General features: G+C 41.2%; 1 protein-coding gene across 32 annotated transcripts in view; it reads left to right on the forward strand.

The window, feature by feature from the left end:
- Window positions 1-21,722: 21,722 nt before the first annotated feature.
- LOC114669927 (X-linked retinitis pigmentosa GTPase regulator) overlaps window positions 21,723-27,081 on the forward strand; it is a 44,606-nt gene continuing 39,247 nt past the window's right edge. For 27 of the 32 annotated variants that reach the window (XM_077945508.1, XM_077945499.1, XM_077945502.1 and 24 more), the window contains exon 1: window positions 21,723-21,925. In XM_077945508.1, the coding sequence (XP_077801634.1) occupies window positions 21,898-21,925 (28 nt within the window). In that variant the 5' untranslated portion in view covers window positions 21,723-21,897. Of the gene's footprint in view, window positions 21,926-22,007; window positions 22,129-27,081 lie in introns of those variants that run through there. The other 5 variants (XM_077945520.1, XM_077945522.1, XM_077945500.1 and 2 more) reach the window with 5 other exon arrangements.

Raw genomic sequence — 27,081 nt, forward strand, 5'->3', positions numbered from 1 at the left:
TGTAAATTCCACAAGAACAGGCTTAGCCATCGGCTTCTTGAGGGAAAAGCTGTATCTCTGTGAGATGAATTAACAGAACACTAAGCTGTTTCTCAGAAAGCTTCTTTCCAGTTTTCATTTGAGGATACGTCCTTTTTCACCATAGCCCTCCATGGGCTTCCAAATATCACTTTGCAAATTCCAAAAGAACACTCTTAGCGAAAGACTTCTTCAGGGGAAAGCTGTAACTCTGTGAGATGATTTCACAGAACACAAAGGAGTTTCTCAGAAAGCTTCCTTCTCTTTGTTATGGGAGGATATTTCGTTTGGCTCTATAGTCTTCAAGAGGGATCCGAAATATCCGTTCTCAGATTCCACAGAAATAAGGCTAGCAAACAAATCCACGAAATACTGCTGTAACTCTGTGAGTGGAAGTTACAAATCACAACGCAGTTTTTCAGAAAACTTCTTTCCAGTTTTTCTCTGAGGACATTTTCTTTTTCATCATAGCCCTCTATGGGCTTCCATATATCACTTTGCAAATTCCACAAGAACAGGCTTAGCGAACGGCTTCTTGAGGGGAAAGCTGTAACTCGGTGAGATGAATTAACAGAACACTAAGAAGTTTCTCAGAAAGCTTCTTTCCAGTTTTCATCTGAGGATATTTTCTTTTTCGCCATAGCCCTCCATGGGCTTCCAAATACCACTTTGCAAATTCCACAAGAACAGTCTTAGCGAAAGGCTTCTTCAGTGGAAATCTGTAATTCTGTGAGATGATTTCACAGTACACAAAGGAGGTTCTAGAAAGCTTCTTTCTCTTTGATATCGGAGGATATTTCCTTTGGCCCTATAGTCTTCAAAGGGATCCGAAATATCCGTTCTCAGATGCCACAGAAATAAGGCTAGCAAATAGATCCATGAAATACTGCTGTAACTCTGTTAGTGGAAGTCACACATCACAAAGCAGTTTCTCAGAAAGCTTCGTTCCGGTTATTCTCTGAGGATATTTTCTTTTTCACCATAGCCCTCTAGGGGCTTCCAAATATCACTTTGCAAATTCCACATGAACAGGCTTATCGAACGGCTTCCTTAGGGGAAAGCTGTAACTGTGTGAGATGAATTGAGAGAACACTAAGCTGTTTCTCAGAAAGCTTCTTTCCAGTTTTCATCTGAGGATGTTTCCTTTTTCACCGTAGCCCTCCATGGGCTTCCAAATATCCCTTTGCAAATTCCACAAGAACAGTCTTAGTGAATGGCTTCTTGAAGGGAAAGCTGTAACTCTGTGAGATTATTTCACAGAATACAAAGCAGTTTCTCAGAAATCTTCTTTCTATTTGTTTTTGGAAGATATTTCCTTTGGCCCTATCGTCTTCAAAGGGATCTGAAATATCCGTTCTCAGATTCCACAGAAATAAGGCTTGCAAAAAGATCCACGAAATACAGAGGTATCTCTGTGAGTGGAAGTCACACATGGCAAAGAAGTTTCTCAGAAAGCTTCTTTCCAGTTTTCATCTGAGGATATTTCCTTTTTCACCATAGCCCTCTATGGGCTACCAAATATCATTTTGCAAATTCCACAAGAGCAGTCTTAGCGAACGGCGTCTTGTGGGGAAAGCAGTAACTCCGTGAGATGAATTTACAGAACACTGAGTCTTTCCTCACAAAGCTTCTTTCCAGTTTTCACCTGAGGATATTTCCTTTTTCACCATAACCCTTCATGGGCTTCTAAATATCACTTTGTAAATTCCACAAGAATAGTCTTAGCGAAAGGCTTCTGGAGCGAAAAGCTGTAACGCTGTGAGAGGATTTCACAGAACACAAAGGAGTTTCTCATAAAGCTTCTTTCTCTTTGTTATCGGAGGATATTTCCTTTAGCCCTATAGTCTTCAAAGGGATCCGAAATATCCGTTCTCAGATTCTACAGAAATAAGGCTAGCAAACAGATCCAGGAAATACAGCTGTAACTCTGTGAGTTTTAGTCACACTTCACAAAGCAGTTTCTCAGAAAGCTTCTTTCCATTTTTTGTCTGAGGATACTTTGTTTTTCACCATAGTCCTCTATGGGCTTCCAAATATCACTTTGAAAATTCCTCAAGAACAGGCTTAGCGAACGATTTCTTGAGGGGAAAGCTGTAACCCTTTGAGATGAATTAGCAGAACACTAAGCAGTTTGTCAGAAAGCTTCTTTCCAGTTTTCATTTCAGGATATTTCTTATTTCACCATAGCCCCCCAACTGGCTTCCAAATATCACTTTACAAATTCCACAAGAACAGTCTTAGTGAAATGCTTCTTGAGGGGAAAGCTGTAACACTGTGAGATGATTTCACAAAACACAAAGGAGTTTCTCAGAAAGCTTCTTTCTCTTTGTTATCGGAGAATATTTCCTTTGGCCCTATAGTCTTCAAAGGGATCCGAAATATTCGTTCTCAGATTACACAGAAATAAGGCTAGCAAACATATCCACGAAATACAGTTTTAACTCTGTGAGTGGAAGTCACACATCACAAAGCAATTTCTCAGACAGCTTCTTTCCAGTTTTTCTCTGAGGATATTTTCTTTTTCACCATAGCCCTCCATGGGCTTCCAAATATCACTTTACAAATTCCACAAGAACAGGCTTAGCGAAAGGCTTCTGGAGGGGAAAGCTGTAACTCTGTGAAACGAATTTACACACAAAGAAGTTTCCCAGAAAGCTTCTTTCTCTTTGTTATCGGAGGATATTTCCTTTGGCCCTATAGTCTTCAAAGGGATCCGAAATATCTGTTCCCAGATTCTACAGAAATAAGGCTAGCAAAGAGATCCACGAAATACAGATGTAACTCTGTGAGTGGAAGTCAAACATCACAAAGCAGTTTCTCAGAAAGCTTCTTTCCAGTTTTTCTCTGAGGATATTTTCTTTTTTCACCATGGCCCTCTAAGGGGGGCCAAATATCACTTTGGAAATTCCACATGAACAGGCTTAGCTAACGGCTTCTTGAGGGGAAAGCTGTAACTCTGTGAGATGAATTAAAAGAACACTAAGCAGTTTCTCAGAAAGCTTCTTTCCAGTTTTAATCAGAGGATATTTCCTTTTTTACTATAGCCCGCCCAGGGCTTCCAAATATCACTTTGCAAATTCCACAAGAACAGTCATAGCGAAAGGCTTCTTGAGGGAAAAGCTATAACTCTGTGAGATGATTTCACAGAACACAAAGGAGCTTCTCAGAAATCTTCTGTCTCTTTGTTATCGGAGGATATTTCCTTTGGCCCTATAATCTTCAAAGGGATCCGAAATATCCGTTCTCAGATTCCAAAGAAATAACGCTAGCAAACAGATCCACGAAATACAGCTGTAACTCTGTGAGTGGAAGTCACACATCACGAAGCAGTTTCTCAGAAATTTTCTTTCCAGTTTTTCTCTGAGGATATTTTCTTTTTCACCATAGCCCTCTATGGGCTTCCAAATATCACTTTGCAAATTCCATAAGAACAGGCTTAGCGAACGGCTTCTTGAGGGGAAAGCTGTAGCTATGTGAGACGAATTAACAGAACACCAAGGAGTTTCTCAGAAAGCTTCTTTCTAGTTTTTATCTGAGGACGTTTCCTATTTCACCATAGCCCTCCATAGCCTTCCAAATATCACTTTGCAAATTCCACAAAAACAGTCTTAGCGAAAGGCTTCTTGAGGGGAAAGCTGTAACTCGGCGAGTTGATTTCACAGAATACAGAGGAGTTTCTCAGAAAGCTTCTTTCTCTTTGTTATCGGAGGATATTTCCTTTGGCCCTATAGTCTTCAAAATGATCCGAAATATCCGTTCTCAGATTCTACAGAAATAAGGCTAGCAAACAGATCCATGAAATACAGCTGTAACTCTGTGAGTGGAAGTCACACATCACCAAGCAGTTCCTCAGAAAGCTTCTTTCCAGTTTTTCTCTGAGGATATTTTCTTTTTAACCACAGCCCTCTATGGGCTTCCAAATATCACTTTGCAAATTTCACAAGAACAGGCTTAGCGAACGGCTTCTTGAGGGAAAATCTGTAACTCTGTCAGATGATTTCACAGAACACAAAGGAGTTTCTCAGAAAGCGTCTTTCTCTTTGTTATCGGAGGATATTTCCTTTGACCCTATAGACTTCAAAGGGATCCGAAATATCCGTTCTCATATTCCAAAGAAATAAGGCTAGCAAACAGATCCACGAAATACAGCTGTAACTCTGTGCGTGGAAGTCTCACAACATAAAACACTTTCTCAGAAAGCTTCTTTCCAGTTTTTCTCTGAGAATGTTTTATTTTTCACCATAGCCCTCTATGGGCTTCCAAATATCACTTTGCCAATTCCACAAGAACTGTCTTAGCGAACGGCTTCTTCAGGGTAAAGCTATAACTCTGTGAGACGATTTCACAGAACACAATGGAGTTTCTCAGAAAGCGTTTTCTCTTTGTTATCGGAGGATATTTCCTTTGGCCCTATAGTCTTCAAAGGGATATGAAATATCCGTTCTCAGATTCCAGAGAAATAAGGCTAGCAAACAGTTCAATGAAATACAGCTGTAATTCTGTGAGTGGAAGTCACACATCACAAAGCTGATTCTCAGAAAGCTTCTTTCCAGTTTTTCTCTGACGATATTTTCTTTTTCACCATAGCCCTCCATGGGCTTCCAAATATCACTTTCTAAATTATACAATAACAGTCTTAGCGAAAGGCTTCTTGAGAGGAAAGCTGTAACTCTGTGAGATGATTTCACAGAACACAAAGGAGTTTCTCAGAATGCTGCTTTCTGTTTGTTATCGGAGGATATTTCCTTTGGCCCTATAGTCTTCAAAGGGATTCGAAATATCAGTTCTCAGATTCCACAGAAATAAGGCTTGCAAACAGATCCACGAAACACAGCTGTAACTCTGAGTGGAAGTCACACATCACAAAGCAGTTTCTCAGAAAGCATCTTTCCAGTTTTCCTCTGAGGATATTTTCTTTTTCACCATAGCCCTCTATGGGCTTCCAAATATCACTTTGCAAATTCCACAAGAACAGGCTTAGTGAAAGGCTTTTGACGGGAAAGCTGTAACTCTGTGAGATGAATTAACAGAATAGTAAGCAGTTTCTCAGAAAGCTTCTTTCCAGTTTTCATCTGAGGATATTTCCTTTTTCACCATAGCCCTCAAAGGCCTTCCAAATATCACTTTGCAAATTCCACAAGAACATTCCTAGCGAACGAGTCTTCTGGGGAAAGCTGTAACTCTGTGGGGTGAATTAACAGAACACTGAGCAGTTTCTAAGAAAGCTTCCTTCCAGTTTTCACCTGAGGATATTTCCTTTTTCACCATAACCCTTCATCGGCTTCCAAATATCGCTTGGCAAATTCCACAAGAACAGTCTTAGCGAAAGGCTTCTTGAAGGAAAAGCTGTAACTCTGTGAGAGGATTTCACAGAACACAAAGGAGTTTCTAAGAAAGCTTCTTTCTCTTTGTTATCGGAGGATATTTCCTTTGGCCCTATAGTCTTCAAAGGGATTCGAAATATCAGTTCTCAGAATCCACAGAAAAAGGCTAGCAAACAGATGCACGAAATACAGCTGTAACTATGTGAGTTTAAGTCACACATCACAAAGCAGTTTCTCAGAAAGCTTCTTTCCAGTTTTTCTCTGAGGATGCTTTCTTATTCACCATAGCTTTCTAGGGGCTTTCAAATATCACTTTGAAAATTCCACAAGAACTGACTTAGCGAACGACCTCTTGAGGGGAAAGCTGTAAGTCTTTGAGATGAATTAACAGAGCACTAAGCAGTTTCTCCGAAAGCTTCCTTCCAGTTTTCATCTCAGGATAGTTCCGCTTTCACCATAGCCCTCCATGGGCTTCCAAATATCACTTTGCAAATTCCACAAGAATAGTCTTAGCGAAAGGCTTCTTGAGGGGAAAGCTGTAACTCTGTGAGATGATTTCACAGAACACAAAGGAGTTTCTCAGAAAGCTTCTTTCTCTTTGTTATCGTAGGATATTTCCTTTGGCCCTATAGTCTTCAAAGGGATCCGAAATATCCGTTCTCAGAGTCCACAGAAATCAGGATACCAAACATATCCACGAAATACAGTTTTAACTCTTTTAGTGGAAGTCACACTTCACAAAGCAATTTCTCAGACAGCTTCTTTCCAGTTTTTCTCTGAGGATATTTTCTTTTTCACCATACCCCTTCATGGGCTTCGAAATATCACTTCACAAATTCCACAAGAACAGGCTTAGCGAATGGCTTCTTGAGGGAAAAGCTGTAACTCTGTGAGATGAATTAAGAGAACACTAAGCAGTTTCTCAGAAAGCTTCTTTCCAGTTTTCATCTGTGGATATTTCCTTTTTCACCATTGCCCTCCATGGGTTTCCAAATATCACCTTGCAAATTCCACAAGAACAGTCTTAGCGAAAGGCTTCTTGAGGGGAAAGCTGTAACTCTGTGAGATGATATCACAGAACACAAAAGAGTTTCTCAGAAAGCTTCTTTCTCTTTGTTATCAGAGGATAATTCCTTTGGCCCTATAGTCTTCAAAGGGATCCGAAATATCCGTTCTTAGATTCCACAGAAATAAGGCTAGGAAACAGATCCACGAAATACAGCTGTAACTCTGTGAGTGGAAATGACACATCACCGAGCAGTTTCTCAGAAAGCTTCTTTCCAGTTTTTCTCTGAGGATATTTTCTTTTTCACTATAGCCCTCTATGGGCTTCCAAATATCACTTTGCAAATTCCACAAGAACACGCTTAGCGAACGGCTTCTTGAGGTGAAAGCTGTATCTCTGTGAGATGAATTAACAGAACACTAAGCAGTTTCTCAGAAAGCTTCTTTCCAGTTTTCATCTGAGTATATTTACTTTCTCACCATAGAAATCCATGGGTTTCCAAATATCACTTAGCAAATTCCAAAAGAACAGTCTTAGTGAAAGGCTTCTTGAGGGGAAAGCTGTAACTCTGTGTGATGATTTCCCAGAACACAAAGAGGATTGTCAGAAAGCTTCTTTCTCTTTGTTATCGGAGGATATTTCCTTTGGCCCTATAGTCTTCATAGGGATCTGAAATATCATTTCTCACATTCCACAGAAATAAGGCTAGCAAACAGCTCCACGAAATAGAGCGGTAACTCTGTGAGTAGAAGTCACACATCAAAAAGCTGTATCTCAGAAAGCTTCTTTCCATTTTTTCTATGAAGATATTTTCTTTTTCACCGTAGCCCTCTATGGGCTTCCAAATATCACTTTGCAAATACCACAAGAAGAGGTTTAGCGAACGGCTTCTTGAGGGGAAAGCTGTAACTCTGTGAGATGATTTAAGAGAACCCTAAGCAATTTCTCAGAAAGCTTCTTTCCAGTTTTCATCTGAGGATATTTCCTTTTTCACCATAGCCCTCCATGGGCTTTCAAATATCACTTTGCAAATTCCACAAGAACAGTCTTAGCGAAAGGCTTCTTGAGGAGAAACCTGTAACTCTGTGAAATGATTTGACAGAACACAAAGAAATTTCTCAGAAAGCTTCTTTCTCTTTGTTATCAGAGCATATTTCCTTTGGCCCTATAGTCTTCAAAGGGATCCGAAATATCAGTTCTCAGATTCCACAGAAATAGGCCTGGCAAACAGCTCTACGAAATACAGCTGTAACTCTGTGAGTGGAAGTCACACATCATAAAGCAGTTTCTCAGAAATCTTCTTACCAGTTTTTCTCTGAGGTATTCTTTTTCACCATAGCCCTCTATGGGCTTCCAAATATCACTTTGCAAATTCCACATGAACTGTCTTAGCGAAAGGCTTCTTGAGGGGAAAGCTGTAACTCAGTGAGATGAATTAGCAAAACACAAAGCAGTTTCTCAGAAAGCTTCTTTCCAGTTTTCATCTGAGGAGATTTCCTTTTTCACCATAGCCCTCCATGGTCTTCGAAATATCACAATACAAATTCCACATAACAGTCTTAGCGAAAGGCTTCTTGAGGGAAAAGCTGTAACTCTGTGAGGTGATTTCACAGAACACAAACGAGTTTATCAGAAAGCTTCTTTCCCTTTGTTATCGGAGGATATTTCCTTTGGCCCTATACTGTTCAAAGGGATCCGAAATATCCGTTCTCAGATTCCACAGAAATAAGGCTAGGAAACAAATCCACGAAATACAGCTGTAACTCTGTGAGTGGAAGTCACATATCACAAAGTAGTTTCTCAGAAAGCTTCTTTCCAGTTTTTCTCTGAGGATATTTTCTTTTTCACCATAGCCCTCTAAGAGCTTCCAAATATAACTTTGCAAATTCCACAAGAAAAGGCTTAGCGAACGGCTACTTGAGGGGAAAGCTGTAACTCTGTGAGATGATTTCACAGACCACAAAGGAGTTTTTCAGAAAGCTTTTTTCTCTTTGTTATCGGAGGATATTTCCTTTGGCCCTATACTCTTCAAAGGGATCCGAAATATCCGTTCTCAGATTCCACAGAAATAAGGCTAGCAAACAGATCGACGAAATACAGCTGTAACTCTGTGACTGGTGTCACACATCACCAATCAGTTTCTCAGAAGGCTTTTTTCCAGTTTTTCTCTGAGGATATTTTCTTTTTCACCATAGCCCTCTAAGACCTTCCAAATATCACTTTGCAAATTCCACAAGAACAGGCTTAGCGAACGGTTTCTTGAGGGGAAAGCTGAAACTCTGTGAGATGAATTAACAGAACACTAAGCAGTGTCTCAGAAATCTTCTTTGAAGTTTTCATCTGAGGATATTTCCTTTTTCACCATAGCCCTACATGGGCTTCCAAATATCACTTTGCAAATTCCACAAGAACAGTCTTAGCGAAAGTCTTCTTGAGGGGAAAGCTGTAACTCTGTGAGATGATTTCAAAGAACACAAAGGAGTGTCTCAGAAAGCTTCTTTCCCTTTGTTATCAGAGAATATTTCCTTTGGCCTTATAGTGCTCAAAGAGATCCTAAATATCCGTACTCAGATTCCACAGAAATAAGGCTAGCAAACAGCTCCACGAAATACAGCTGTAAATCTGTGAGTGGAAGTCACACATCACAAAGCAGTTTCTCAGAAAGCTTCTTTCCAGTTTTTCCCTGAGGATATTTTCTTTGTCACCATAGCCCTCTATTGGCTTCCAAATATCACTTTGCAAATTCCACAAGAATGGGCTTAGCGAACGGCTTCTTGAGGGGAAAGCTGTAACTCTGTGAGAGGAATTAACTGAACACTAAGCAGTTTCTCAGAAAGCTTCTTTCCAGTTTTCATCTGAGGATATTTCCTTTTTCACCATAGCCCTCCTGGCGCTTCCAAATATCACTTTGCAGATTCCACAAGAACTGTCTTAGCGAAAGGCTTCTTGAGGGGAAAGCTCTAACACTGTGAGATGATTTCACAGAATACAAAGAAGTTTCTCAGGAAGCTTCTTTCTCTTTGTTATCGGAGGATATTTCCTTTGGCCCTATAGTCTTCAAAGGGATCCGAAATATCCGTTCTCAGATTCCACAGAAATAAGGCTAGCAAACAGACCCACCAAATACAGCTGTAACTCTGTGAGTGGAAGTCACACATCACAAAGCAGTTTCTCAGAAAGCTTCTTTCTAGTTTTTCTCTGAAGATATTTTCTTTTTCACCATAGCCCTCTAAGTGCTTCCAAATATCACTTTGCCAATTCCTCAACAACAGTCTTAGCTAACGGCTTCTTGAGGGGAAAGCTGTAACTCTGTGAGATGAATTAACGGAACAAAGTAGTTTCTCAGAAAACTTCTTTCTGGTTTTCATCTGAGGATATTTCCTTTTTAACCATAGACCTCTATGGGCTTCCAAAAATCACTTTGCAAATTCCACAACAACAGGCTTAGCGAACGGCTTTTTGAGGGGAATGCTGTAACTCGGTGAGATGATTTCACAGAACACAAAGAAGTTTCTCAGAAAGCTTCTTTCTCTTTGTTATCGGAGGATATTTCCTTTGGCCCTAAAGTCTTCAAAGGTTTCCGAAATATCCGTTCTTAGATTCCACAGATATAAGGCTAACAAACAGATGCACGAAATACAACTGTAACTCTGTGAGTGGAAGTGACACATCACAAAGCAGTTTCTGAGAAAGCTTCTTTCCAGTTTTTCTATGAGGATATTTTCTCTTTCACCATAGCCCACTAGGGGTTCCAAATATCTCTTTGCAAATTCCACAAGAACAGGCTTAGCGAACGGCTTCTTGAGGATATAGCTATAACTCTGTGAGATGAATTAACTGAACACTAAGTAGTTTCTCAGAAAGCATCTTTCAAGTTTTCATCTGAGGATATTTCCTTTTTCACCATAGCCCTCCTTGGGCTTCCAAATACCACTTTGCAAATTTAACAAGAACAGTCTTAGCAAAAGGCTTCTGGAGGGGAAAGCTGTAACTCTGTGAGATGAGTACACTAAACACAAAGAAGTTTCTCAGAAAGCTTCTTTCTCTTTTTTATCAGAGGAGATTTCCTTTGGCCCTATAGTCTTCCAAAGGGATCCGAAATATCCGTTCTCAGATTCCAAAGAAATAAGGTGAGCAAACAGATCCACGAAATACAGCTGTAACTCTGTGAGTGGAAGTCACACATCACAAAGCAGTTTCTCTGAAATCTTCTTTTCAGTTTTTCTCTGAGGATATTTTCTTTATCACTATAGCCCTCTAGGGGTTCCAAATATCACTCTGCAAATACCAGAAGAACAGGCTTAGCGAACGGCTTCTTGAGGGGAAAGCTGTAACTCAGTGAGATGAATTAACAGAATACTAAGCAGTTTCTCAGAGAGCTTTCTTCCAGTTTTCATCTGAGGATATTTTCTTTTTCACCGTAGCCCTCCAGTGGCTTCCAAATATCACTTTATAAATTCCACAAGAACAGTCTTAGCGAAAGGCTTATTGAGATGAAAACTGAAACCCTGTGAGATGAATTAACGGAACACTAAGCAGTTTCTCAGAAAGCTTCTTTCCAGATTTCATCTGAGGATATTTCCTTTTTCACCATAGCCCTCCATGGGCTTCCAAATATCACTTTGCAAATTCCACAAGAACAGTCTTAGCGAAAGGCTTCTTGAGGGGAAAGCTGTAACACTGTGAGATGATTTCACAGAACACAAATTAGTATCTCAGAAAGCTTCCTTCTCTTTTTTAACGGAGGATATTACCTTTACCCTATAGTCTTCAAAGGCATCCGAAATATCCGTTCTCAGATTCCACAGAAATAAGGCTAGCAAACAGATCCACGAAATACAGATGTAACTGTGTGCGTGGAAGTCACACATCACAAAGCACTTTCTCAGAAAGCTTCTTTCCAGTTTTACTCTGAGTATATTTTCTTTTTCACCATAGCCCTCTACGGGCTTCCAAATATGACTTTGCAAATTCCAGAAGAACAGGCTTAGCGAACGGCTTCTTGAGGGGTAAGCTGTAACTCTATGAGATGAATTAACAGAACACTAAGCAGTTTCTCAGAAAGCTTCTTTCCAGATTTCATCTGAGGATATTTCCTTTTTCACCGTAGCCCACTATGGGCATCGAAATATCACTTTGCGAATTACACAAGAACAGGCTTAGGGAAAGGCTTCTTGAGGGGAAAGCTGTAACTCTGTGAGATGATTTCACAGAACACAGAGAAGTTTCTCAGAAAGCTTCTTTCTCTTTGTTATCAGAGAATATTTCCTTTGGCCCTGTAGTCTTCAAAGGGATCCGAAATATCAGTTCTCAGATTCCACAGAAATACGGCTAGCAAGCAGATCCACGAAATACAGATGTAACTCTGTGATTGGAAGTCACACATCACAAAGCGGTTTCTCAGAAAGCTTCTTTCCAGTTTTTCTCTGGTGATATTTTCTTTTTCACCATAGCCCTCTAAGGGCTTCCAAATATCACTTTGCAAATTCCACAAGAACAGGCTTAGCGATCAGCTTCTTGAGGGGAAAGCTGTAAGTCTGTGAGATGAATTAACAGAACACTAAGCAGTTTCTCTGAAAGCTTCTTTCCAGTTTTCTTCTGATAATATTTCCTTTTTGACCATAGCCCTCCATGGGCTTCCAAATATCACTTTGCCAATTCCACAAGAACAGTCTTAGCGAAAGGCTTCTTGAGGGGAAAGCTGCAACTCTGTGAGATGATTTCACAGAACACAAAGGAGTTTCTCAGAAGGCTTCTTTCTCTTTGTTATGGCAGGATATTTCCTTTGGCCCTATAGTCTTCAAAGGGATCCGAAATATCCGTTCTCAGATTCCACAGAAATAAGGCTAGCAAACAGATCCACGAAATACAATTGTAACTCTGCGAGTGGAAGTCACACATCACAAAGCAGTTTCTCAGAAAGCTTCTTTCCATTTTTTCTCTGAGGATATTTTCTTTTTCACTACAGCCCTCTATGGACTTTCAAATATCACTTTGCAAATTCTAGAAGAACAGGCTTAGAGAACGGCTTCTTGAGGGGAAAGCTGTAACTCTGTGAGATGAATTAACACAACACTAAGCAGTTTCTCAGAAAGCTTCTTTCCAGTTTTCACCTGAGGATATTTCCTTTTTCACTGTAGCCTTCCATGGGCTTCCTAATATCACTTTACAAATTTCACAACAACAGTCTTAGCGAAAGGCTTCTTGAGGGGAAAGCTGTAACTCTGTGAGATGATTTCACAGAACCCAAAGGAGTTTCTCAGAAAGCTTCTTTCTCTTTGTTATCGGAGGATATTTCCTTTGGCCCTATAGTCTTCAAAGGGATCCGAAATGTCCGTTCTCAGATTCCGCAGAAATCAGGCTAGCAAACAGATCCACGAAATACAGCTCTATCTCTGTGAGTGGAAGTTCCACATAGCAAAGCAGTTTCTCAGAAAGCTTCTTTCCAGTTTTTCTCTGAGGACATTTTCTTTTTCACCATAGCCCTCTATGGGCTTCCAAATATCACTTTGCAAATTCCACAAGGACAGTCTTAGTTGATGGCTTCTTGTCGGGAAAGGTGTAACTCTGTGGGATGATTTCACAGAACACAAAGAAGTTGTGTAGGACCGTAGTCCTAAATGGTCTTACAAACATCACTTTAGAAATTCCACAAGAACAGTCTTAGTTGAAGGCTTCTTGAGGGGAAAGGTGTAACTCTGTGAGATGATTTCACAGAACACAAAGAAGTTGCTCAGAAAGTTTCTTTCTCATTTTTAATGGAGGATATTTCCTTTGGCCCTATAGTCTTCAAAGGGATCCGAAATATCAGTTCTTAGATTCCACAGAAATAAGGCCAGCAAACAGCTCCATGATACACAGCTGTAACTCTGTGAGTGGAAGTCACACATCACAAAGCAGTTTCTCAGAAAGCTTCTTTCCAGGTTTTCTCTGAGGATATTTTATTTTTCACCGTAGCCCTCTAGGGGTTCCAAATATCACTTTGTAAATTCCACAAGAACAGGCTTAGCGAACGGCTTCTGGAGTGGAAAGAAGTAACTCTGTGAGATGAATTAACAGAACACTAAGCAGTTTCTCAGAAAGCTTCTTTCCAGTTTTCATCTGAGGATATTTCGTTTTTCACCATAGCCCTCCATGGGCTTCCAAATATCACTTTGCAAATTCCACAAGAACAGTCTTAGCGAAAGGCTTCTTGTGGGGAAACATGTAACTCTGTGAGGTGATTACACAGAACACAAAGAAGCTTCTCGGAAAGATTCTTTCTCTTTGTTATCGCAGGTAATTTCCTTTGGCCCTATAGTCTTCAAGGGGATCCGAAATATCAGTTCTCAGATTCCACAGAAATAAAGCTAACACACAGCTCCAGGAAATACAGCTGTACCCCTGTGAGTGAAAGTCACACATCACAAAGCAGTTTCTCAGTAAGATTCTTTCTAGTTTTTCTGTGAGGGTATTTTCATTTTCACCATTGCCCTCTATGGGCTTCCAAATATCACTTTGCAAATTCCATAGGAACAGGCTTAGCGAATGGCTTATTAAGGGGAAAGCTGCAATTCTGTGAGACGATTTAACAGGACACTAAGCAGTTTCTCAGAAAGCTTCTTTCCAGTTTTCATCTGAGGATATTTCCTTTTTCACCATAGCCCTCCATGGGATTCCAAATATCACTTTGCAAATTCCACAAGAACAGGCTTAGGGAACGACTTCAGGAGGAGAAAGCTGTAACTCTGTGAGATGAATTAACAGAGCACTAAGGAGTTTCTCAGAAAGCTTCTTTCCAATTTTCATCTGAGGATATTTCCTTTTTCACCATATCCCTCCAATGTCTTCCAAATATCACTTTGCAAATTCCACAAGAACAGTCTTAGTGAAAGGCTTTTTGAGGGGAAAGCTGTAACTCTGTGAGCTGATTTCACAGAACACGAAGAAGTTGCTCAGAAAGCTTCTTTCTCTTTTTTATCCTAGAATATTTCCTTTGGCCCTATAGTATTCAAAGAGATCCGAAATATCAGTTCTCAGATTCCACAGAAATAAGGCTGGGAAACAGCTCCACGAAATACAGCTGTAACTCTGTGAGTGGAAGTAATACATCACAAAGCAGTTTCTCAGAAATCTTCTTTCCATTTTTTCTCTGAGGATATTTTCTTTTTCACCATAGCCCTCTATGTTCTTCCAAATATCACTTTGCAAATTCCACAAGAACAGGCTTAGCGAACAGCTTCTTGACGAGAAAGCTGTAACTCTGTGAGGTGAATTAACAGAACACTAAGCAGTTTCTCAGAAAGCTTCTTTCCAGTTTTTCTCTGAGGATATTTTCTTTTTCACCATAGCCCTCCATGGGCTTCCAAATATCACTTTGCAAATTCCACAAGAACAGGCTGAGCGAACGGCTTTTTGAGGTGAAAACTGTAACTCTATGAGACGAATTAACAGAACACTAAGAAGTTTCTCAGAAAGCTTCTCTCCAGGTTTCATCTGAGGATATTTCCTTTTCCACCATAGCCCTCCTTGGGCTTTCAAATATCACTTTGCAAATTCCACAAGAACAGTCTTAGCGAAGGCTTCTTGAGGAGAAAGCTGTAAGTCTGTGAGATGATTTCACAGAACACAAAGAAGTTGCTCAGAAAGCTTCTTTCTCTTTGTTATCGGAGGATATTTCCTTTGGCCCTGTAGCCTTCAAAGGGATCCGAAATATCAGTTCTCAGATTCCACAAAAATAAGGCTAGCAGACACCTCCACGAAATACAGCTGTGACTCTGTGAGTGGAAGTAACACTTCACAAAGCAGTTTCTTAGAAAGCTTCTTTCCAGTTTTCATCTGTGGATATTTTCTTTTTCACCATAGCCCTCCATGGGCTTCCAAATATCACTTTGCAAATTCCACAAGAACAGTCTTTACGAAAGACTTCTTGAGGGGATAGCTGTAAGTCTGTGAGATGATTTCACAGAACACAAAGAAGTTTCTCAGAAAGCTTCTTTCTCTTTGTTATCCGAGGATATTTCCTTTGGCCCTATAGTCTTCTTAGGTATCCGAAATATCAGTTCTCAGATTCCACAGAAATAAGGCTAGCAAACAGCTCCATGAAATACAGCTGTAACTCTGTGAGTGGAAGTCACACATCACAAAGCAGTTTCTCAGACAGCTTCTTTCCGCTTTTTCTCTCAGGATATTTTCTTTTTCACCGTAGCCCTCTATGGGTTTCCAAATATCACTTTGCAAATTCCACAAGAACAGGCTTAGCGAACGACTTCTGGATGGGAAAGCTGTAACTCTGTGAGATGAATTAACAGAACACTAAGCAGCTTCTCACAAAACTTCTTTCCAGTTTTCATCTCTGGATATTTCCTTTTTCACCATAGTCCTCCATGGGCTTCCTTGCAAATTCCACAAGAACAATCTTGGCGAAAGGCTTGTGCTCCTATGAGAATCTAATGCCTTCATTCTTCTGACAGGAGGTGAAGTTCAGGCAATAATGCTCTCCTGTTTCTCACCCCCTCCGTGTGGCCCAGTTCCTAGCATGCCATGGACCAGACCGGTAGAGGTCTGCAGCCCCGGAGGATTGGGGACCCCTGCCCTAGAAAATGCTCAAGACAATCCATCTTGGTGGATCAAAATAAATAATATAACTTTTAATTATGTTTATTTATCACACCTTTTATAATCTTTTGTTTATTGTGTATGCTTTACAATATACACAATATAGTATTACAGTAGCAAATGCGTACAAATATATAAATACACATGTATTGCTTCTGCTGAGTAATCTTCCTTGATCTCTGCCTTTTTTTCTCAGCCTCATTCCTGAATCTTCTAACTTGAGTTTGGCACCAGCTCATCGCCTCTAGTGCTAGATATCTACCCAGGAAAGCTGATTTGCATGGGCTACATTAATGAGCTCTCATGTCTTCTGGCTTTTGGTTGATTATAAATGAAGATGTGTAAGCTAAAAGGTCTGAAGACTACTGTTCTGTGCTCTTTCAAGACGCAATAGAGTGTAGTTATTAGGAACATAGATTCTGGAACCAGGCTTCCTGCGTTCAACTCTCAGCCCCCGCCATGCTTTCGCTGAGAGACCATGGGCAACTTAACCTCTCTCTGCATGCCAGTTTTCTCTTCCGTAATATGGGAATTTAAAGAGTTCATACATAGAGTGCTTAGAGCAACATCTGGCATGTAATAAGAGATATTAATCTAAGCCATTATCATTATAGTACATGGTCCTTCAAAGTAGTCATTCAGGACATTATCTCTTCATACAACTACTGTCACAGATACCTCAAAATTCTTCTTTTGAAACTCTATCCTGGCCGGGCGTGGTGGCTCAAGCCTGTAATCCCAGCACTTTGGGAGGCCGAGACGGGAGGATCACGAGGTCAGGAGATCGAGACCATCCTGGCTAACACGGTGAAAACCCGTCTCTACTAAAAATACAAAAAAAATTAGCCGGGCGAGGTGGCGGGTGCCTGTAGTCCCAGCTACTCGGGAGGCTGAGGCAGGAGAATGGCGTGATCCCAGGAGGCGGAGCTTGCAGCGAGCTGAGAGATCCGGCCACTGCACTCCAGCCTGGGCAATAGAGCGAGACTCCATCTCAAAAAAAAAAAAAAGAGAAACTCTATCCTGAGGAAGGAAAGTGCAAAATTTCTTCTCTGGCGTAATGAAATGTGCAGTAGACTGTACCTGCCATCTGTTTCTTGTTCATGAATAAAACTCCCTGGCTTTGGACCTGTGAGTCCTCAAATCATACATCCTAGAACTGCACTAAAAAAGTTTAGAAATCAAAGAGGTAATTAGAATCTGTTTTGTAAATATATATGTTTATGGGATTTCCCAGTGGAGTTTGTAGAGACACACCTGTTTATCTGATTCCACATAGAGAAATAAACAGCGACGGCAGCTGCACTGTAATGCAACTCAAAATTGCAAGCTTTGGACGTTTTGTTGAATGCTGTTGAGAAAGAAACAAATACAGCTAGGAAGCATAATCCATCAAACGTCTTCCTTGTTCATATAAGCCTCTATTCCTAGTTGACATACAATGCTCCAGAAATGAATAACAACTTGAATTAATAGAGGAAACTGCCAACACTTGGGCATGTTGTCAGACGTGTCATGGCTTCTGTGTATCAACATGATTTCCTAAGGAGCAGAGGAATTTTTGGCCGTGTATGAAGGGGACATCAAAAGCGTGCATGACCGTTAAGATATGTAAAATTATACCTGCCTTCTCCAACACGAGGGAGGTGGCTCCACAGGCTGAAACCATCTGACTGCGGGGATTGTGGCAGAGGTGTTTACTACTTACTGAATGTCCACGTTTCCCAGCCTCTCTGCAGTGCACAGAGGCACGTGACACTAAATCCAGCCAATGGGTTGTGAGAAGGAGAAACATGTTACTTGTGGCCTGAAACATTTTTCAGTTTATTTCTCAGTTTATTTCAGTTTATTTCTCTTTTTTTTTTTTTTTTTTTTTTTTTTTTGAGACAGTTTTCTTCTTGTTGCCCAGGCTGGAGTGCAGTGGCGCCATCTCGGCTCACTGCAACCTCCGCCTCCCGAGTTCAAGTGATTCTCCTGCCTCAGCCTCCCGAGTAGCTGGGATTACAGGCACCCGCCACCACGCCCAGCTAATTTTTTGTACTTTTAGTAGAGACAGGGTTTCACCATGTTGGCCAGGCTGGTCTTGAACTCCTGACCTCAGGCGATCCACCCACCTCAGCCTCCCAAAGTTCTGGGACTACAGGCATGAGCCACCGTGCACAGCCTTAAACATTTCATTTCTAACTTCCTCTCTCTCTTGCCCTGCTACAGCAACCAAAGAGGTCATGAGTTGTATATGGTGTTGCTACAAGGTAGTTGAACTTCCATATGTAGCCTGAGCCCCTGCTTGAGCAGCTAGAGCAGATCCTCCAATTGACTCACATTGGAAATGTAGCATTAGTGAGAAAGAAACTTCTTTGTGTCAAGCCACTGAGATTTGGGTGTTGTTTGAGCTGCAGCATAGCATGGGTTATGCTGACGAATACAGTGAGCTGCCTTTGCCTTATTAATAGCTAACACTGTTGAGTGCTCCATCATTCCAGGCACCAAGCTACAAGTTTTGCATGCATTACCTAATATTTCACAACCACCTTCTGAGATAGACGATAGCATTATGTTATATTTTATATATATAATATATGTGTGTATATATATATATATATATAAAATCTAGGGCTACAGCATAGCTATATATATATCATATATATATATATATATATATATCAGTAGTCCACAACCTTTTTGACACCAGAGACCAGTTTTGTGGAAGACAAGTTTTCCACTGACCGGGGATGGGGGGTGAGGGGAGGGGTGGGGATGGTTTTGGGATGATTAAAGCACATTACATTCATTGTGCACTTTATTTCTATTATTATTACATTGTAATATATAATGAAATATACAAATGTATGTTGGCATACATTATGTTATATACAAATATACAACATAGTGTAGAATCAGTGGGAGCCCTGAGCTTGTTTTCCTGCAACTAGAGGGTTCCCATCTAGGGGTGATAAGAAACAATGACAGATCATCAGGCGTTAGATTCTCATAAGGAGCACACAACCTAGATCCCTCCCATGTGCAGTTCACAATAGGGTTCACACTGCTATGAGAAACTAATGCCACCACTGATCTGACAAGGGGGTGGAGCTTGGGTGGTGGGGAGTGGCTGTATATACAGATGAAGTTTCACTTGCTCTGCAGCCCTGTTCCTAACAGGCCATGAACCAGTGCCAATTCATGGCCTGGGGTTGCAATATATATTATATAGCTCTGGATCATATATATCAATAGTATAGATGGCCAGGCACAGTGGCTCACGCCTGTAATCCCAGCAGTTTGGAAGGCTGAGGTGGGCAGATTGCTTGAGCTCAGAAGTTTAAGACCAGCCTGGGCAATGTGGCAAAACCCCATGGTGGGGGCAAGCGCTAGTGCAGGGGCTCAAGAGTCCCTTTACAGAGTTTTCTGGGGTTTTATTACCCTCTAGAGGTTTCCCATTGGTTACTTGGTGCCATTCCCAAGTAACCATTGGTACATTTCCCATTGGTTACTATGTAAATGAAGTAGTGGCCTTGCAACCAATCAGAGGCTGAAGTGTAGTTACAAAGGTTACACCCTATTCAAGCATCTGATTGGTTGTGGAAAGCAACCAATCAGAGGCTAAAGTGAAGTTACAGCGTTATACTCCTATGCAAATGTCTGATTGGTTGCAAAAAGCAACTAATCAGAGATACTTTCAACTTTCCGTCTACCACGCAGAAAAAGGGGGTCGTGGTTGAAAAGGGAGTAGCCTCTGGTTCTTTTGTTACTTAGGTGTGGAAAGTTGGGGTTTTCCTTTTGATTTAGTTTTAGGAAGTCAGCATGAATTGGCCTTAGGTTTCCTGACTCCCAACGCTATTCTACTGCCTCAATTCTACAGTCACTTTCCAGTGTTGCAAGTATCTCAAGCCTGCTTTCACTATATAGACCCAGTCATTCCTCGAATATGTGCTTTCTTCTGGGACTTCTGCTCACCAATTACCTGCTCAGCACCTCCCATTTAATGTTTTAGTGTGCTCAAGGATGAACTCATTATGCTCTTCTTGCCCCATTTACCTAACTCCAATGTCACCAGCTCTTTCTTCAGTGTTCCCCATCTCAGTAAATGGTGCCCCCCTCCTGCTATTTGCTTATGTTGGAAACCTTGGAGTAGGGCTGCATCAATATCTTCTGGGATGCTTAGCACCAAAATGTGCCTTACTGTATTTTGAAATAAAAAAAAAAGACTGCGTATCATAAAGTAAATCTTTAAAAATTCCAATTTTCCCATAGTAACAATTATGATGCTCTAAAAATGAATATCAAATCCTTTTCAAAATAATTTAGGGTCCCATCTTTGCTGTTGTTCTAGAACTGTTTGGTAGTCCAGCACTGTCTAGGAGTCAATAGTCAGAAACCATTTCCTGTTGACTCTACAACCTAAAATATTTTCAAATCTTTCTACTCCTCTCTGGCACCAATGAACTGTACTCCCAGTCATCCTGACCACATATCTGAAATTCTGCAATAGCCTCTGAACCCTTCTCACTGCTCTAGTTTATTCTCTACATAGCATCCAGACCAGGCAGAATGATTTCAGGGACACACATAACTGATCCTGTTCTGTTGTTCTACTGCCTAAAACTTCTCAGTGGCTTCACAGTGCCTTTAATATAAAATCTCAGATCTTTAATAGGCCCAAGACCTTGCCACCTTGCTAGGAACCAGCCTCGCCTCTTGGTGTTCCTTTAAAGAGTGAAGCTCCTTACAAACCTCTATACACAATTTACTCTCTGCCAAGAGCTCTCTCCCCCTCCTGGCTTCTCTTTCCCCAGTTCTTAGATTTAATGTTCTTTCTTCAGATAAGCCTTTCTTAACCTTCTACACCAGGTCAATGCTTCTTGTTAAACACCTCCTTCGTAACCTCCAGATTGCTTTGTAAGTAAAGGATTATTTGTGTAACTAATAGTTTAATGTCCCCTCTTCATGTTAATGCAAACTTTCTGAGAAAGAGTTGGTAACACACACGAGTAATTCAGGGATCTCTGAATCCAGTTGTGTCTGATTCTAGAGCTCATGTCCACAACTACCAAGTGTACATAAATCTGCTCATCCTGGAAGATGGCTTTTTGCTTCTTTATTTCATGATAGCCAAATGTTGATGCACGGGAAGCCCTGCATCATATAACATCGCTAAGCAAATTCTACAGCAATGATATTGTGCTGCTGGTGAACCCCTTTGTGCATGTTCTGTGAGTAGTGGACCACATACACCTCAGCTTTTACTTTCTGTTGACTACAGGCTGGACTAGCTGCGCTAGACTCCAGATCTCTTATTGTATAATCTCCACATGCTTAAACAGGGGTGACATTAACCACTTTACAGGGTTGTAATAGTACTCATTTGGTCAATAAATACGTAATGAGCATTCAATATAGGCCAGACCTTGGTTTAGATGCTGGGGATGCCTTTAGCAGAGTGCTTATCTCCTTTAATGTTTCAGCTGGTCACTATTACTAGTAGTGTCATAATTATGTGTCGATGTTTGCTTATGTCACGGGGTATGAGATTTGTGACGTTTGCCACTCATGGCAGGGTCCCTGCGGCGCCTGGACCTCCAGCGGCACGAGGGCGTTGACTCCAGGGCATCACTGCGCGGCGTGGCCGCCTCTCTGCTCCAGGCCGCCAGAGGGCGCGTAGTCTCTACCGCCCCTCCGCTGTGCCTGAGTCTACCCGTTACTAGCCACCCGGCCTCCGTTCCCTTCCCCAGCGGCGCCTGCCCCGCCTTGCATTCCCAAGCTCCGCCCCCGTTGCCCCTAGCGGCTGTTTGTTGACTTCCGGGAGCGCGGTTGTAGTTGATCCACGGAGTTTCGCCATGCGGAACTGGGGGGCTTTTGCGGCCCGCGTCGGGGCGGAGTAGCTGCCTTAGCCCCGACCAAACCGTCCTCTACAGCCTCCTGGCCCAGGCGCAGGCTGCCCGTACCGCCCTTAGCATGAAGGAGCCCGAAGAGCTGTTGCCCGGTGAGTCGCGCCCGCGCCGGTGGCGGAAGGCCGGGAGGGAGGGTCCGCGGGCGGGCGGGCCCCGCCTCCGGATCGGCCCTGTGAGGGGACAGGCCCGAGGCTTGGCGGCCGGACTGGGGCGGGATCGCTGGTTGCGCTCCCACTAATGACTGAGGGCAGAGGACCGCACGGGAAGAACAGGATGGAGGAGAACGGGAAAGAGGGTGCCTGACTTTCTTATGTTTTTAAAATAAGCTTTTGATGAGATTCTTGAAGGCGGGACACCTTTTTTTTTTTTTTTTTTTTTTTTTGAGACGGAGTTTCCCTCTTGTTGCCAGGCTGGAGTGCAATGGCGCTATCTCGGCTCACCGCAACCTCCACCTCCCGGGTTCAAGCGATTCTTCTGCCTCAGCCTCCGAGTAGCTGGGATTACAGGCATACGCCACCACGCCTGGCTAATTTTGTATTTTTAGTAGAGACGGGGTTTCTGTATGTTGGTCAGGCTGGTCTCGAACTCCTGACCTCAGGTGATCAGCCCGCCTCAGCCTTCCAAAGTGCTGGGATTACAGGTGTGAGCCACCGCGCCCGGCCAGGCAGGGACACTTTTTACCTATCTGTAAACTCCCCAAAGTGCAGACTCCAGACTTGTGCACTTTGGAGGTCCTGAGCTCCCGGTTATGTATTGAATGCGGTAAAGAGTGAGTGATCAGGGTTGTGGGGTAAAAGGGGATACAGGAAATAAATTGGAAAAGAGGAAGAAGAGGGACCCTTTAGCGAGTGTTTTTTAGCCTTTTTTTCTGAGCTCTATAGTTAGAAATACTTTTGACATTGTGACCCAATACCCCATACATACCGTGTAACAGAAATAGATGTCTCGTGATGCAGTCCTTGTTCTAACCACTTAGATTCCGCACACAGCTTTTTGATAATGCATTCTTTTAAAATGCTGATCGTGATCCACTGAATTGATTTTCTGACCCACTAATAGGTCACGACCATGTTGAAAAAACACTGGGTTTGAGCAGAATTATACCCTCACTGAAATATGTATGTTTTCTTCCATGCTCCTGGCCGGAACTTAGATTCCTGTCCTGCAGTTCACAATTTAGTGAGACATACAGGAAGGTGAACAAAATGACCATACAAATTGACAGTAGATGTTACAGGGCCAGAGCAGAGCCACCAAACCTTGGCTTGGGATGAGGGTATCAGGGAAGCCAGGGGAGCCAGGACAAAACAGTTAAAATGTTAAAATAATTCATTCTGGGGAAACTCAGAGTCTGTTCTAGATCCTAGTCGAACTGAGATGCCTCACAATGGTTCTCAAAAAGTTGTCCACAGTGGCTAGTCTCTTGCATATTAATATTTATTATTAATACTTATATTCGCCATGTTTTCCTTTCTGGTACAAATTAGTTTATGTGTGATCACCCCCCTTGGGATTTCCCCAGAAGCTGGACCTGGCCTACTATTTGGTATATGTGTGTGTTTAAATGGTTTTTGGGAACTGCTAATTAGTCTCTCTTCAAAATGATCCTGTGCCACAACAGTTTGTGAATACTACTCAAATCAGGTAATGACTTGATGTAAGAATGTTAAATCTCAACATCCCCGTGTACTCCTCTCCCAATCTCCTAGGACCGTGGCATTTTGTGATGTTGTTTTGGGGGGAAAGATAAACCATCCTTTCCCATGTACTGTTTCTGGAAAGAGAAAAAGACATCTCTATGACTGACTGTAGTGCATGAGTAAGATGAGAATTAGAAACTTCCTGAGTAGCTGTGTTGAGAGGATCTTTTCATTTTATACTGGATCCCTAAACATTCTGAATTCTCAGAAATCAGGAAAAGCTGAAGTGCTCCTTTGCTGACGACTTGGGTAACCTGTCTTTTATATTAACAATGTCGAAAGTTATATTTGACTACCTACTCACCATTATGATGAATTCCTAAACAAAACATTGAACAGTTACGAATATACATGTGTGTAAGGGGGACCCTTTCTGTGTGAAAAGTAGAACACACAATGGCTACTTTGTGCTAGGCAGTATGGGTAGTGCAGACAGTTTATACCCTCTGTAACCTTAGAAAATAGTTGGAAAAAAACAACATTTGGGGTAACAAATGGTGAACTCTGTGTTTCAACACAGAAAAGCAGTGACTTTTTTTTTTTTTTTTTTTTTTTTTGGAGACGGAGTCTCACTCTATCGCCCAGGCTGGACTGCAATGACGCTATCTTGGCTCACTGCAACCTCCACCCCTGGGGTTCGTGCAATTGTCCTGCCTCAGCCCCCGAAGTAGCTGGGATTACAGCTGGGATTACAGGTGCCCACCACCATACCCAGCTAATTTTTGCATTTTTAGTCAAGACGGGGTTTCACCACGTTGGCCAGGCTGGTCTCAAACTGCTGACCTCGAGTGATCCACCCGCCTAGGCCTCCCAAAGTGCTGGGATTACAGGCGTGAGCCACTACACCTGGCCAACATTTTTAAAGTATAGCTTTTTATTGCTTTGTGAGGACCTCATCTTACATATTATGCTACCTACCAAGCTCTCTAATCAAACTGTTACACAAATCTTGCTGAGATTTGTAATTTTGCTGATTTGTGTAACAGTTTAATTAGAGAGATTGCTAGGTAGCACAATTATTTGCCATATAAATTCTACAAATCACATAGTTCAGAGAAGCCAGTGATCATTTCCAACTCTTATGGTGGAGGAAGAGTTTACAGAGGCAGCTATGAGCTACCACTTTGAGGATGCTGGGCCCTGAGCTAAGTTCTTTATTCATGTCATCTCATTTAATCCTTACAACAACCTTTGAATACCTAGTTGCCTTTAAAGCCTGTTTTTTTTTTTTTTTTTTTTTTCCTAGCTGCTTTCCCTTGGTTCAAATGAAAGAGATAGTGGTGGAGTAATTTGTTTCTCTCTGTGCTGTCTCTGGTTTTATGGGTATTCATTGGGATTACCAACAGAGAAAGTAAGAGTTCACCATTTTGTCCAGTTGTCGTGGTTCACGCCTGTAATCCCAGCACTTTGGGAGGCCGAGGCAGGAACCCAGGAGTTTGAGACCTGAGCCTAAGCCCAGGAGTTTGAGACCAGCCTGGGCAACATGCTAAAACCCCGTCTGTGCAAAAATTACAAAATTTAGCTGGACATGGTGGCACACGCCTATAGTCCTAGCTACTCTGGAGGCTGAGGTGGGAGGATTGCTTGGGCCCAGGAGGTCGAGGCGGCAGTTAGCCGTGATTGGGCCACTGCGCTTCAACCTGGGTGACAGAGTGAGACCCTGTCTCAACAAAAATAAAAAGATTTCACCATTTGGGCTAACGTCGTTTCCCTTGCATAAGAACGCTGGAGGTTCCTTGGAAAAACTGGACCAGAGAAAATCCAAATTGACTGATAGAGACTCTCCCCATAGATATCCTGATGAAGTTAATGAGGAAGCTAAGTACTGTCCTTTTTTTGTGTTTCGAGAAAAGCTCTCAGTCAGAGGCCAGACCATGAGCTGTTAACCAGAGCAAGACTAGCACAAATTGTACCATTTCATTCCAGGGAATAGACATCTACTTGGTGACAGCAGAACTATTAGTAATAGATGACTGCCTTCCTTGTGATAGTGTATTTCTTACTTTGTGCCAGTATATGAGTAATACATGTTCAATCTAGTAGATTTCAGAGGTAAAACTATAATGGAGTCTGAGGAATAAGAAAGACTGAATTAAGGTGGAAGAAGGAAGGCTTAAACATTGCCAGAGTGGGGGCAAAGCTGTCATGAAACAAGAGGTTTGTATGGATAAATTACTGAAAAGGTATTTAAATAACAGGCAACATAGTAAAAGTTATAAAATAGAGACCATCTTATATTTGCAGATTCGGGTGCTGTGTTTACATTTGGGAAAAGTAAATTTGCTGAAAATAATCCCAGTAAATTCTGGTTTAAAAATGATGTCCCTGTACATCTTTCATGTGGAGATGAACATACTGCTATTGTTACCAGTTAGTATTACAATCCTGAATGAGGACAGTAATACTTAGAAAATTCTAAATATAATGTTATAGATACGCTGCTGTGTTTTAAACATGTTGAAAATATATCATAAGTGTTGTTTTTTACTTTGCCAGAGAATTCTTCACAAAATAAGTCATCAGGAGTGTCTTTTAAATTTTAAGTTTCTTTAGTATATTTAAGTATGATTTTCTATACACACAACTTTCTTGAAAGGAATCTATTTCAATATAATTAAAAAACGGTTACTGTATAATTTTAGAAACTCTTTCCCACCTAATAGAATCTGGTTATACATAGATGAACAAGGTAACTTGTTTCAACACAGAAAAGCAGTGACATTTAAAAAGTACAGCTTTTTATTGCTTTGTGATGACTCATTTTACATTGTGTGAAAAATGCTTCAGTTGATTATTTCTTTTTCCATCCCACCAGGAAATAATAAACTTTACGTGTTTGGTAGTAACAACTGGGGTCAGTTAGGATTAGGATCAAAGTCAGCCATCAGCAAGCCAACATGTGTCAAATGTTTGAGATCTTTTTACCTTTTCACAAACTGTATAAAGTGTTTTTATGTTGACTGTGTAGTTCTTTAATGTCATAAATAATAAAGCCTTTAGTTGTTTATTTTCTGACATTTGCTTGAATATTATTAGCATTTAACTTATCTTTTATATGATATTCAAAACTGCTTTTGTATGTTAGGGTCTAAAAATCAGATTGATTTTAAGTCCAGGCACCACAAAGGAAGTAATGATTTTACAGTATTGCATTTGAACATCCCCCCCTCCTTTTTTTTTTTTTTTTTTTTGCTTGTTTGTAAAACTACTTACATATTACTGTTATTGTATATACAGAGAACAAACGTATGTTAGAATTTTGAGCTTTTCTCATTTAATAGAGTTGTGGACATTATGCTTCTATTTAGTTGCTGGTTTTATAAAACATACTTATCCGCTTTATATAGTCACTAGGTGAAGTAAACAAAACATCGAGACTAGGGATTGATTAGTACTAGTGTAAAAGAACAACAGGACAAAATATTTGAAATCAGGAGTGTTCCAGAAAATGTTAGATATATAATACCCTTACAAAGCTTTCTGGATGTTATATGCAAAACCTCTGTTTGGGTATAACCTGTGAACATCAGCTAAACTTGAAAGGATGA

The sequence above is a fragment of the Macaca mulatta genome, chromosome 9 (assembly GCF_049350105.2).
Source record: "Macaca mulatta isolate MMU2019108-1 chromosome 9, T2T-MMU8v2.0, whole genome shotgun sequence".
Taxonomy (NCBI): domain Eukaryota; kingdom Metazoa; phylum Chordata; class Mammalia; order Primates; family Cercopithecidae; genus Macaca; species Macaca mulatta.